Source organism: Neodiprion lecontei, chromosome 5, assembly GCF_021901455.1.
Source record: "Neodiprion lecontei isolate iyNeoLeco1 chromosome 5, iyNeoLeco1.1, whole genome shotgun sequence".
NCBI classification, from domain to species: domain Eukaryota; kingdom Metazoa; phylum Arthropoda; class Insecta; order Hymenoptera; family Diprionidae; genus Neodiprion; species Neodiprion lecontei.
Window position 1 is genome coordinate 30316255 of NC_060264.1, and position 13841 is coordinate 30330095.

The 13841-nt window shown below is 35.6% G+C and overlaps 3 protein-coding genes across 3 annotated transcripts; 1 reads left to right on the forward strand and 2 right to left on the reverse strand.

The window, feature by feature from the left end:
* The first annotated feature begins 864 nt into the window (after window positions 1–864).
* On the forward strand, window positions 865–4450 carry LOC107221690 (V-type proton ATPase 21 kDa proteolipid subunit). Its single transcript, XM_015660771.2, has 5 exons — window positions 865–1156; window positions 1974–2022; window positions 2111–2194; window positions 2384–2777; window positions 2972–4450. The coding sequence occupies exons 1-5, from the start codon at window positions 1096–1098 to the stop codon at window positions 2993–2995; spliced, it is 612 nt and encodes a 203-aa protein (XP_015516257.1). The 5' UTR covers window positions 865–1095; the 3' UTR covers window positions 2996–4450.
* On the reverse strand, window positions 3731–7608 carry LOC107221687 (carnitine O-palmitoyltransferase 2, mitochondrial). Its single transcript, XM_015660768.2, has 7 exons — window positions 7332–7608; window positions 7210–7250; window positions 6423–7002; window positions 5676–6209; window positions 5032–5518; window positions 4751–4943; window positions 3731–4648 (listed from the first exon to the last, which is right to left on the reverse strand). Exons 1-7 carry the CDS (start codon window positions 7374–7376, stop codon window positions 4519–4521), a joined length of 2010 nt encoding a protein of 669 aa, XP_015516254.1. The 5' UTR covers window positions 7377–7608; the 3' UTR covers window positions 3731–4518.
* Window positions 7609–8130: 522 nt separating this feature from the next.
* Window positions 8131–13505, reverse strand: LOC107221677 (protein DENND6A). The gene is made up of 8 exons (XM_015660754.2): window positions 13001–13505; window positions 12110–12382; window positions 11754–11939; window positions 11327–11574; window positions 10745–10935; window positions 10356–10624; window positions 10007–10219; window positions 8131–9893 (listed from the first exon to the last, which is right to left on the reverse strand). Exons 1-8 carry the CDS (start codon window positions 13163–13165, stop codon window positions 9693–9695), a joined length of 1746 nt encoding a protein of 581 aa, XP_015516240.1. The 5' UTR covers window positions 13166–13505; the 3' UTR covers window positions 8131–9692.
* Window positions 13506–13841: the final 336 nt, after the last annotated feature.

Consider the following 13841-nt stretch of genomic DNA (forward strand, 5'->3'; position numbering starts at 1 on the left):
CTGGTGAGTAGATAAATCTTTTCGTTTTTTAATAGGAAAACAAATGATGAAAAGCAAATTTAATTTCATTGAAGTTCAGTTGGTGAGAAATTCGAATAACCACCAAAAGTGCTAAAAAACAGCAAAAACGTAATTTTTTTAACATAATCTCATATATTTTTTTTGTAATGAACCGATATCCAAATTTCAAACGCCATTTTGAATGGCCAGCAAGTAACTGATGCAACTGATGCTACCGTCAGCTCAACGTTACTGCTAGATGGTGAAACTGAATTATGGTGACGGTCGCAGGCCGATAATGTAAATTTTTAGCTTTGGAGCGCAGTTTAAACGTCAACTGGTATCTTAAACGATCCGGTACGTGTGTTCTAGGGTTAACAATCCCAGTATCAATTATGGATGATTATTATCTTATGGACTTTGCTTACTACAGAAATCACGTGTTTTTCTAATTCACTGAACTGCAAAGAAAGGATCTGTTAGTTAGCTGTTAAAGTAGGTGTATTCGGAAGGAGAATTAGGTCTCCTAATACGCATTCTTCTTCAACTATGGCAGAAATTCTTGTTTACAGTTTCATACTTTGAACATTTCATATTATTTTTCTTCATTATTTGGTTGATTTTTTAAAACAATTCTTTCAGCTGGAGAATATTTATTACTCATTTCATATAAATTACTTGTTTGACAATTCAATTAACACCTATAATAAAAATCAAGTTAACGCTGCTTGAATCATGTCACCTTCTGTTCCTTTTGGAATAGTCCGATAAAAAGTGCATACGAGGGCGCAAAAATTGCTTGCTTTAGTTTTTACCGATGGAGTCAGCTTACGGTTTGTTGGCGTTCCGATCTATACGGTCACATGTTCAATGGTCGATGGTCATCACATGACAACACGGGTCGTCGTCGTTTTTTGCCTTCACACTTTCATTTCGCCGTCTGGTTAAATATCCACCGTCGGCGAGGATCGGTTTATTCGGTATATTCCAAAGTGACGACCGAATAAGACGATCGACCATCGACGAGATTAGTGCCAATCTCGATTCAATACGAGGGTGTTTTCTATCGGGTAGAACGAGGTAACGAGATCAAAGATGAGGGCGTATTTGGGATACACATTCGCTGGCACCGCCACGGCAACCATCACCGTCTTAGGTTTGCAATTGTACAAATATTCGCTAAATATTATCGTGGAAACTACGACGAAGGGTTGGATGATACTGAAAGAAGAGAAATATAGACCTGATCTAAAGACAAAACAAGAAAAAAAAATGTACATACGACTTTCTTACCGTTGAACCAAATCACGCGGACTCCGACCTGCAATCTCGATACTCGAGACATTGCTTTGCTATCTCTTATTCCAAAATCTGACCTGCCTCTATATCAGGATCTTACTCTTTCGTATCGCCACCTTGATCGCCTCAGCCCTCTCGTATTTGATTTCACCCTGAGAAATCATTGCAATTTTCCTCTAAATTTGACGAACATAACATTTGGAGGCCCAGTGCCACACCCCCTTTTCAAATCAGTTACTATTTTTACACGTGTTTGCACCAGGTTACGATCATGCGTATGCCTTTTAATTAATGACCGTTGTTCACATTTTTTATACCTACCACAAAGTAATAAGTATTAATTAGCAAGGATTTGTCAATCGAGTAATCAATACTCTTTAACGTTTTTCAATGCCATGGCTTATATTCAAAACTTGTGCATACTAATATTTAAGATCTTTTACACTTGGATTTCATTAACAAAGTACTGAAACATCGAGTCGTAGCTAAGAAGCAAAAAATTACCAGCAGCTTCTGTTATCTGAAAACTTTTCTTATTCATAAATATGTAGACACATTTGAATCAAACGATAAATTGCCACCATACTCCGTATACACCACTTTATAAGGTGAATAGTTTTCTTTCAGAATAGTTTTCAATGTTTATAACTTACACAGCTTTTTTTTCATCATAGTTTTGTATCACGTATTGACTGGCAAGGGAGAGCGAGTCAGTCTAGCATGGTAAGAAAACATTTATTCAATGTTATTTCAACCAGATTCAATCAGAAGTCCACAACCGGCGTGAACACTAAAATCATTCTCCCTTCAGGTTCCTTGAAGAAACCTCCCCATACATGTGGGCAACCACTGGCATTGGTTTGACTGTTGCTCTGTCTGTCGTAGGAGCTGCAATGTAAGTATGACCTTGACACTCATTGCCCCGTTCAATCGTCACATCTTGCCAGAAGGTTCAAACAATGCATAACAACAAATTCTGTTGTGGTTTCTTGAACTTGGGCAAATTAATCTTTCAAAAGTTCTATAAACATATATGTGCTGTAATTTTCACAAAGCACTAATGACTCGTATTTTTTTCTGTCAGGGGGATTCATACCACCGGAACATCAATAGTCGGTGGTGGTGTTAAGGCTCCGCGTATAAAGACGAAAAACTTGATTTCTGTCATATTCTGTGAGGCTGTGGCTATCTATGGTCTAATCACTGCCATTGTATTATCTAACTCCGTCGAGGAATTTGCTGTTGAAAACATGGAAGATTCTCGCAAAGCCAGTAACTGGCTGGCTGGTTACATAATGTTTGGATCTGGCCTTGCTGTTGGGCTTGTAAATCTGGTCTGCGGTATAGCCGTCGGCATTGTAGGTTCAGGAGCGGCTCTTTCAGATGCCGCAAATGCCTCCCTCTTCGTCAAGATCCTCATCATTGAGATTTTCGGTTCTGCTATCGGTCTCTTTGGTTTGATTGTCGGTATTTACATGGTGCGTTAATTTTTATGAATCCAACTAAATTCGGTTTTTTATTGAATTTTTATACAAAATTCAGCACATGATGGCGTCTTACTGGTTGAATTTAGTGTTGCAAATGTCTCCCGAAAATGAAGACCAAAGTAATATTCAAAGAAAGAAACTAAGACTTACCAGATTCTAATATTTTTTAATTTCTCTTGTTTCAGACCTCAAGGATTGCGATGGGGTAATTCTAAATGCAGATGTAACATATGCCAAAGGTCTTCAACACGGCCACATGTGGCGTATAAACGATATCAGCTAATATTACTAATATTACTCATATGCATACACAAACCCATGAAATACGTCTCAATATAACTTTCAAATGAATATTGTCATCTTAAACGGTTGATTTTTAAAGTTGCAACCGTAAACTAAACGCAAAGTTATCCTCGTGTTAGCTATAGACTTCGTTTTTACTTATTAAACACGGTTTCAAAGTTCACAATACAGTCGTAAAAACATTTCTGCAGTTCTGTATTCGTTTTAATTTTCTTGGACTTTGTTACTTATCTCGGTGTATTATATTTGATATAATAGGAAGGTATTAAACGTTACTCGGTTTTAAAATACGCTCCCATTTTAGAACTGACTAACCTATCTCTTCACTGTACACTTCGTTAATAATAATTATTATTTAAAAAAAAAACAAATATATATATATATAACGTTAGATGGTTTTGTCGCGTTTTAGTCAATTTTCGTAATGTAAATATTCTATGCTTTTTCTGATTTATCGTAATTAAATACCGCGATTGATAGGTGCCGCCGCATTATAGTAATTGTAAATGAATTTGAAAAAATTCAATCATGCCCCAGTAACTATTATTAATAATATTTTTAATTTATTATCATTTTTAGTTGGTGCCGGACTTTGATTACTTCTTATTCTTGTGTATGTAAATTTATTTTTTTCGATTCCGTTTCTTTGCTATTTCATAGCTCCTCCGTTACGTGTAAATTCAATTAGCCAGTAAGGAAAGTTACGTAAAGTATTATCTGGTATCATCTATAGAGTCTATTTATTACCTAATAAAATGCAGTGGACCGTAGTGTAAATAATGTTAGATGGAGCTTAGCAAGGTATGATGAATAAATCGTATCGTCAGGAATTTAATAATAAAACAACTAAAATAAGAGCCTCAAATTCTATATTATACTTTTCAATTGAGTCCCGAAATTGAATATACTCGCCAGATTCACAGTAACTACGGAAAAACAAAAAAAGGCAAATAGAATCTTTTACGGTGTTTAAAGGTACAATAATTCCATTCAGATTCAATTCGTGTAACAAAAATGTGAATTACAAATTCATATATTTAACATATAAATTACAATGCAAATATAATAAAATATAGTCTTTAATATTCTATACATAATCACAACATGCTCTCTGACAAGTAATTCGACGATCATACGTATACCAGGCTTTCATTTATCATGAGAATTGAGCTTGACAAAAATTGTCTGGAAATTATGCATAAAGTAGGAAAACTGTTGCCTTAATCAAAATCCCTTGCTGAATATCAATCAAACAAATTGTTGAAAATCTAGAAATATTTCCAAAAGCAAATTTCAAGCGAGTTGAAATTCACTTTTGATCTTTTTCTTTTCCGGTTAAACCGAAGCAAAATTCTTGTGTATTCTTAAAGCAAAAAACTGGATATTCCTTGGGTGAAATACTTTCGGCCATGAATATTTTATGTCGGAGTTATTTCGCCAAGAATATATTGTGAATATCTTTAATGGCAGACTTTAAATTCTGTATATAATCGCTTGTGTTACGTTGATCTTGATAACTCGTTGCTACAGCACCAAGTCTGTTGTCTTGAATCATGTACCTAAATTAGTTGAAACAAAGCCAAAAAAAATAATTATTAATTTTCAAGTACAGATTATCCGCGGAGAAATATTTTATTTGAATTAAAAAAATTAGTGCTGACCCAATGCCGTAGCCGTTTTTGACCACAGGGCCAAATGCTCCAGCAGCAACAGCTGGACTCGACAGAGTAGATGTGGAAAGGATGTTGTGATTCAAGGTTTCGTAGGAAGGGTCCTCAAAAATTGCTGGTTTTTGTATACCGGCTTTCTTCCACGCTTTGTTTAATGCAAATAAATGCCGGTCAAAGCCTTGTCCTAAAAAAAATGCAAGTTTTTTAAAAATGTCCTCATCAAATGCTGAGACATAGTTAAATTGTTGCTCAAACCTTATTAAAAAACGTACCTAGAGCCGCCTCTCTAGTCAATCTACTATGAGTGACGCTGCAATTAATAATCATCTTCTTTAATTCAGCATTCGAGATGATTGAAGAAGAATTTGTAATTGCCTCACACAGCGCTTTAGTTTCGAGAGTGCAAGATCTGATCGTTTCTGTTCGCCCATGTTTGAATGCTGCTGTGCTACAAGATTCGTAAGTAGCGACCATTTCTCGTTCTTGTTTATAGTGAGCCAACTGAAAAGCCAGCTGCATTATTGCATCAGGACTAACACCAAACGTTTTACACTCCTTCTTCCCAAATCCGCCATAAATGTAGTAATCCACTCCTAGCTCCTGAATCCACTCGTTATATTGTTTCTTGGCTTCTGCAATTGCCGCATCGATTTTGTCATCAGAAATAACGCTCAATTTTCTAACAGTTGCATTTGACGATATTGAATCTACATCTTCAGGGTGGAATCTCGGCTTTTCATCTATATCCTTTTTTACATCCTGAAATAACGATTGATAGATATCTTATTGACCTGCGAATATCTCGAAAATCTTACTTATTCGTACTTTTTATTCTCAACTTGTTTTACTTTGGTAACAATAGTGTTGTTTTTTCACAGATTAAAGTGAGTTACTGTCGGCCGTTCTAGATCCTTACCTCAAAGTACCTTAAAACAGCGACACCATCACCCCAGGAGTGTTCAAAATTGACGCCAGCTGTTCCATCTTTTGCCACGATCAGAGAGAATGATTTATCAAACCATCTGTTAAGACCGCTTCCATGTAAGAACGTCCTTAAAAGTTTTTTGTAATCAGTAGCTACAGATTCCTCATCTAAAACTAATAACATAATAGCTGAATCTATCGTTTTGAGTAAATCGTAGTTTCCAATTTCTGACAAATGGTGCCTTGTTACAGCCCACGAATCACGCTCAGTTGTCGTTAATACGCCGATAGGATTACGTGCTGCGTCTTCATCGTCAGAAAGGATGAATTTCAAACTAGAGGCTATTTCTTTCGGCGGATAAATGTGGTCATTTTCATCCAATACGTTGAAAGTATAAAAATGTCCTTTCCTCATGACGACCACATGTCTTGTTGTATTGTCGATTTGTATCATGTCTTTTTCTAACTCAGGAATTCTCGTCGAATGAAAAAGGTTGTCATATTGCGACATATCTAATGGAAAAGCCTGCAACAGTTATGTCATTTGTATATAAAATTAATTTTTTTTTGGAATTATGACTTCTGATATGACCGCAATGAAACGGATGATAAATTTTTACTCTTCTGTCTATAAATTTTGCTTCTTTAATCAGAGAGTGTAACACCACCTAAAAGCATCCCCGAAGTGGATGGCCCGTTTTAATGTTTACAAACAGAAAAACGTAAGCAAACTGTTTACCTTAAATAACAGCATGGATCCGTAGAAGGACAAAGATGAAGGCACTAATCGCATGACTTTCCTGTACTTTTCATTGTCAGTCTTCTCAGGATACATATGATACACATGGGGTTCCAGAACTCTGTCTCTTAGAGATTTCATAAATCTAATAGAAGAGATAAGAAGATTCGTCGACTTGACAAGCTGATTCTCGTACCGCGGATCTCTCTCTGGTGTAAATACCATAAATGGATTATAATTTATTGGCAGGGGTTTACGATCCCTCAAATACATGTCGAACCAATACTCGGTTATGTAACTGGTGTGTCTTTTCCTGAAATTTGTCAGCTTTAACCCTGTTTGGAGCTTTGGTCCGTCCCCAACTAAGAATCGCTGAACACATGACTCTGTATGTTTAAATTGTTCCTCTATCAGTATCGGTTTTTGTGCACTTAGATATCGCTCGCATGTTTTTTTCAGCTCTGGTATCGGGAGGCGAGGCAAGCCACCTTGAAATCGCATTGTGTTGAGTATACTTTTCTGTATGTACTCATAATCGTCGTCATCTTTGGAACGAAACTGAGCTGCAGTTTGTGTACTTCTGTAAACATAGGTTATAATAGAAACAAAGATTTGTGAGTGAATAGTTGCGTGTAAAAAAAAATTCGTAATTGAATAGTGATTCCTGATTCATTTGGGTAATTTGAATTCAATAGAGACTGAGAAGCTCACGATCACTTAACCTACTTTCGGATTTCTAACAACCCAGTCTGTTGTGATAGCACAACAATGGAATATGGATAAATACCTAGGTCGTTGTAGGGGTAGTAAAATAGTGCATCCGTTAATCTGTAAAAAAATGATTCAATTTTTTTTCCGTCTAAAACAAAAACATTCCGTATGAAAAAGACAGTCGAAACCAATCTTAACCTTAACGTATATCGGTTTTAGCCTCTTTGCAACGAGTAACGACATCTTGTTCAGTGAGTCTCGAAACAATTTTTTCGCTAGCAACAATCTTGAGTTTTTATTCGCGAATGTGATCGATTGACAGATACACGAATTGTACGTTCAATTCATTAGCATTCACTTGTTTTTGCCAGTCAATCTCTGCACTTCGTTTCTGACGTCACCATTCCGTCACGCATTTTTCACACAATAAGCATTGGACATACGTCTGTAGTTAGATTTCCACGGACAGCAAAATGCTGCGGCAGCAAAACGCTACCCGACAAGTGCCCCCACCCGGGTTAATCACGTGGTTTATCAGTGGATCTCATTTCTGTTAATAATCGCTTGCGGTTCGTGAGTTCCATTATTCCGATCTGTTTAGAACGAGGTTATCATTGCCGGGTATCATAAAGGGATGAGTTACGAGAAGGTTAATTGGCATCTAAGGTAAAAGAATAATTAAATTTCTTTCACAAACAGCTAGCGAATATCAATAGAAATGAGATTCACTGATGAACCACGTGGTCAACTCACCAGCCAGGCGCTTATCGGGCACTTTTCAGTCAGGCTTCTGATTAACTCGTGTTGCCAACGGGCGGAGCGGAGCTACCCCGTGTCATCACCGCAATTTCCGAATAGTTAATAACAAGGTTTTTCGAAAGTTTTTAACTTTAATATTTTTTTTTTATCTGAGGATTTCAGTTCAATGAATTCTCACTTTTCGATAGGAAGACACATGGCAATAATAAAACGGATAGTTTTATAGTAAAATAGAATTTAATAACGTTAATGATTTGTATTTACAATAATGTAATCGTATATACAGCAACAGAGTAGATTGGAATACACGTAAATTTTTTGTTTTTTTCTCTTCTTTTTCTTCAATGTTTGGTATCCCAGGTATTTATATCGATACGACACAATTAATGAAATATAAAAATTATTCACAGGTAAGATGTACATTATCAACAGCACAATAAATAATCGAGATAAAAAATAAAAATTTCTTTGAGTATAAACGTATAAGCATATATATATAATCGAGTCAATTATCATTTCAGTAACCGAAAGTTACAGTTAACAATTATGAATATATAACATGAATGTCTTCATTTTTAGATATGACTGTTATTCTCGACTCAACTATAATGGTCACACTTTTGAGCTGAAATGCGGGATAAAAACAGCCAATAACTTCGTCTTTTCATTTTTTCGCGCTTATTTAGGGAAAAAAGTACCACTCTTGTCCCTCTAATTGGGTAACCACTTTTCAAGTCAATAAAGTAGCCACAGTTAAATCGGAAATAAAATCCTATATGAAACACGGGAATAAAGCCGATTATTCCCTTGTTACATAATGTACTATTTTTACGTGTCTTTAGTACAATTATTAACATATAATACGCAGTTGTATAATGGTTGAAATTGTTGCATTGATTAATTCGGGGAAATCCGCGCAATTAAGAATAAAAATTTAAACACCAATTAAAATTGACTTGAAGCTTACGTTCCAACGATCGTCAGTTCAGGCGAGCCAATAAGATGGATTGCAATAAAAGATATTATTGATTCCAATTATTTACTGGAGTTTGAAACACTTTGACTAAAAAAAAAAAAATTACGAATATAGGTCAATATCGTAAAATCTGTATTAGTGTTTCTAACTTATTACTGTAGTATAAATAATTATAAATTAATACATATTCCGAATAATGGTTGTTCGGAATATTGGTATATAAATCGTTGTGCACTTTCCATCTTATTGTAAGTAAAGGGAGGAGTAAAAAAATTAAAATCTCAGTTTCTAATTATCTTTGACGAAGGATCAATCTCGCAGTTTAAATATGTACAAATATTGTAAATAAAAACCACTCCAGACACGGTTGAAAAGTAAAATATTTCACTATTAATTACTGTTGAGTTGTTCGATAATATTTATATTGGGAGGGGGGATATTATTTAATAATATTTGACTACATTGTATGTGAGTTGGTAAGATTATTTGCAAGTAATCACGAACCAGAGCTTTCTGAAGTTCGTCGTTGAAGAAAGTGAAAAAAAATTATAAAATTTACGATTTGTACGTACTATATTTGGCAGTAAGTTGATACGAATTTCAACGTATTTTACGTGTCATAGAGCGACGGCGAATCGTATTTTGTTTAATTACATGTTCCGGGTCGTTTTGAGCAGAATCATTTTCATTTTCATTTTCTCTTACCCTATACCCATTACGTCTCTTCACGGCAAAAGTGACTAACTCGATCAGAAAACCGATCAGTAATGAAAAAATTGATTACATGGCTAAATTATTATCGCGCTAAGGATCAGATCAAATTGTCAAGACTTAACACTTAAGATTATTTGTAAATCGTCGGGTAGAGTGTAGATAATGTCGTTTATTCGCTCGTTCAGCTTTTCCTGGACTGAATGACTTATTGGTACGTCGTCTTCGTAGCTTTTATCAAGCTTTTGACGAATCCTCAATATCATGTCAACCACCTCGACTTCTTGTTTACCCTGTACCCATGTTTTCAAGTCCTAGAAACATGTGAGAAACTTGTCAATAAGAAATCTCGTTAACGGGAATTTTTGTAATCTATATTTTAAACTGTTTCCACAAACAATATTATTTAGAAGAGTCATCATCTCACCGCTTCAGATAAGGCTTCCAATTGTATAGCTTGCAGCTTCTGCGTTAGCTCCGTGTACCTGGTGTGAAACCAACCCGAAAAATTGGGCGATCTAAAAAACCGGCGGTACAACCCAACCCAATCACCCTTAATTCCTGTTGTCAATTGGGGTCCTGCACTGCTCAATGTCGCCAAAAAATCGTCAGGATTAAACAGTTGAGGTATCGGCGTAGCCTGAGGAAGGTAATAAATCAATTCTGAAGGTTTCTTTCTTCAACTGTGCAAATAAATGAAGTGGATATTGAACAAATAACGGTGCAAGGAAAGAACTGAAACCTTTGATGTTACAAATAAGTGAATACCACCTCACTTTGAAGGGGGATATGTTTTTTTGCAAAGGCATGAGACTCGCTATGTATCTCTCCAAGGGGATCATGAAACTCTCAGTCAGTTCCAGGAGATGTCTTCTGAGAAGGGCTGTTTGTACCTCTCCAGGCCTCTTGGTCTGAATTCCTCTTAGCAATTTCTTCAAAATGGCCTTGTCTTTTTGTAAAAATGGTTTGTACTGGGTGTACACGCCCGGTTTTGAGTCCAAAACTTTAAGATTTTCAGATTTTTTAATCCTGTATTTTTGGTTTTCTGAAGAGAAGTTACATACGATAAGTTTGTTACGAAATTTAAATACAATTTCAATTTATGGTCTATCATAAACATCTTGTCGCTATTTGTCAGACGTAGCTGGTAATTTATGACACTTACCTACATTTGAACCATTCGTTATTCTAATTATATGAGGCCAATGTTGCAGGGTTTTAGCAAAAAATGGATTTGTTACTCCCAAAATAACGGCTGGCGGTGACGGAGCATCAGTTGTATATTCTTTGAACTCTGAATCATGGATAGTAAAGTAGGGACGATGATCGGCACAGTACTTCAATGGCGCTATTGTTCTGCAGAAAATTACAAATTTAAATAGATATATTGATGACAGGCTAGAGACAATCTTAACGAGAATTACTGTATTACCCCGAGTATAAATCAGTCCTGAATATAAGTCAAGCCCCAAATCTTCAACTTCTTTCCAGGAACTCCTTTTAGGAACCAAACATAAGTCGAAGTTTATGATAAGTTACCATCACAGAAGTACGTATATTTATTTTTACTATTGCCTTTTTTCACATATTTATCAATAAAGCAAATTTCCAAACATGTCCTAGATGTAATTGGATTCCACGTATAAGTCGAGTACGAATTTTGATGGCAATATCGGCGACAAAAAACCTTGACTTATACTCTGGCTAATACGGTATTTGATTTTTTAAACAAGTGGTAAATACTAACGCAGTTAGAGCTTGAACCATTTCTGCACAAGTAGTCGGTGAGCTGGCCATAACGACTATTGGTTCACCGAGAAGTGCTAATTCCCACAGTAAATGTACATGACTAACAACGCTGGCTAAGCTCCTGAACATGTCTCCCTCGTAGGCAGAAGTTAGAACAATCTTCCGCAAGGAATGTTTTTTCGTTGTGTGGTCGAGTGCAGCTACCGTCGGCACAGTTGCTTTGTAATTTTGATTTGGAATGTACGTCTGCAAAAAAACAGACAAAAACAAAATTAATTTTACACTTCTAACTGTTTGTTGACTTTTTGAAAATTCTGTGTAACTTTAAGAAAAATGATGGAACTAGAAGTAAATGAAGTCTGATCGCAAAAATTTCAGACGATAACAGTATTAACAAATTATAGAAAATTCATCATTGGCATCACCTGGAAGAGAACATTCATCAGTATGAGATGAAGTATTTGGCCTGGAACAGGCGGTGGCCATCGATCAATTTCTCTACTAACAGCTTCCATGACTGACATGCCAGACTCAAAAAATTCTGGAGCTATAAGGGCGCAGATCTCACTGAACAGATTCACTAGTGGTAGTTTTGTTATAATCACTATACTCTGAAAATGAATATTTATCAATCAAATGAGGAATTACACTAGAAGTTAATTATATACCTATAACTTCGAAGATTCATTTTTAGAAACCGTTGATATATTTAAATCAACTGCAAATTGTATTTAATTTATCGAGTAATTGATCCTGTTTTTTGAAATTATGGTTAATCAACCTTTTGAAAATATCCTCTAGGCAACGTCTTGTCCTTGACCTGTCTGAAGTACACGTATCCCCAGTAGTAATCTCTGTCTGACTGCACAAAGACTGGACACTTTCTGTCGTACTCTTTTAAAGATTGAGTATTATGAGTCGTTTTTCCATTCTGCCTAATTCTGACATGGTACTGCGTGTCTCCCATGCAGCCAGAATTGGAATCTGGAAACGCCAGGTAGCAGATGTTTGATCTTTCTTGCTCCGTTAATTTTACATGACTTGGATAAACAAGCTGAAATTGAATAAGAAAAAGTCAACGAGGTTAACATTTTCAATAGAATGAGAATTTATTTCTCATAGAGTTAATTAAGCAGTTTGAAAAACTGTTGGCTCAATCAAGCTTAAAAATTCAATATCGTAATTTGAAGTGTTGTATTTTAGGAAAATACAAGATGGTGTGATGAATATTCTTTTTAAAAATTAAGCTTTTCATTGTGTGTAGTGGGAATAATTTCCACTAATGTAATCTGAACTAATTTATTCACTCAACATATGAACATATTGAAAAAAGAATTTTATCTTAAAACTCGTTGAAGTTGAAACGAGAGAAATTTATTTCTAATTACACGATTGTTCACATTAGTCAATTTTTGCTTCACACTGTGGTAATCATTCCAACATGTGTATAATTTTTGTGCAGATGTTCTCTGTTCGTTTGGTGAATGTAAAGTAAATAAGCCGAATAGCACAGGTTCAAATTTGTTAATTCTCGGTTCGGTGAATCGTTTGGATTTTAATGTGACAATGAATCGAAGTGAATTAACTATGAGAGAGAAAATAAAGTAACTGGCCGAGATTATTTCTCTGACATGAAAATTCAATTGATATGTATATGTTTGGATCAGTTTACCTCTATGGCTTGACCGAGTTCGAGATCGAATGTAACAACACATATGCAGTGGACCCAGTTGCTGAATCTTTCCCATTTTTTTCTAGAAATTTTCAAATCCTCAATGAGCGTTTCGTCATTGACTGTAGTTTCGTTTATCGCCGAGCAAGATGCCAGGTCCGACATAATTCTGTGTTCGTATTCGTTGTTTTCTATTTACTTTTCATCAGCCGAGATACGCAGATCGTAACCACATGCACGCGACGACATCTTGCCTTTCATCTGTTCATTTCATTTGACAGCACAGACGGAACCACCTTCCCGCACCTCAAATCTCTCTGGTTCTTTTAATTAATTAATAGTCATTACGTAACGACTTGTTTATACACAGATTTCGCACAGCACTCTTGTCAGCTTATTAATATTTAATATCCATAGTTTGTTCTCCATTCAATTTGTATACATACGCAACTCTGTTTTCGTTTTAACACGCGAGGTCGGAGTACTGCGGAAACGTTTTGCACAAAAAAAAAAAAAAAAAACAAGTCAAAACTAACGGTACAAATAACCTCAAATACAGACCTCTGCGATTGGCTCGGTGTCCGACATTCGAGATCCTCCAATTAGTGTTCGCCGCTTTACTTATATACAGGACTCGACTTAAAAATTTTTATTTTTTTTTATTACCTTCAAGAATGAAATATCAGTAATTGTTATAATTAACAATTGTAACATCGATCATATTCAAATTCATTTTTGCATAGATTGCGTGAGTTAGGTATGTGTTAAATCAGACATTATTTTGTATGGAGTTCGATCAGGGTTCGCATCCTGTAGCCGATCCATGTTTTTTTAACTTGTT

Coding starts and splice junctions, on each gene's coding strand:
- LOC107221690 (XM_015660771.2), top strand. CDS start 1,096: ATGAGGGCGTATTTGGGATACACATTCGCTGGCACCGCCACGGCAACC. Junction 1,157..1,973: donor GGCAACCATCACCGTCTTAG/GTTTGCAATTGT, acceptor TTTTCATCATAG/TTTTGTATCACGTATTGACT. Junction 2,195..2,383: donor TCTGTCGTAGGAGCTGCAAT/GTAAGTATGACC, acceptor TTTTTCTGTCAG/GGGGATTCATACCACCGGAA.
- LOC107221677 (XM_015660754.2), bottom strand. CDS start 13,165: ATGTCGGACCTGGCATCTTGCTCGGCGATAAACGAAACTACAGTCAAT. Junction 12,383..13,000: donor AACTCGGTCAAGCCATAGAG/GTAAACTGATCC, acceptor ATTCAATTTCAG/CTTGTTTATCCAAGTCATGT. Junction 11,575..11,753: donor TGATGAATGTTCTCTTCCAG/GTGATGCCAATG, acceptor GTTTTTTTGCAG/ACGTACATTCCAAATCAAAA.
- LOC107221687 (XM_015660768.2), bottom strand. CDS start 7,376: ATGTCGTTACTCGTTGCAAAGAGGCTAAAACCGATATACGTTAAG. Junction 7,251..7,331: donor TAAAACCGATATACGTTAAG/GTTAAGATTGGT, acceptor ATTTTTTTACAG/ATTAACGGATGCACTATTTT. Junction 7,003..7,209: donor CTACCCCTACAACGACCTAG/GTATTTATCCAT, acceptor CTATGTTTACAG/AAGTACACAAACTGCAGCTC.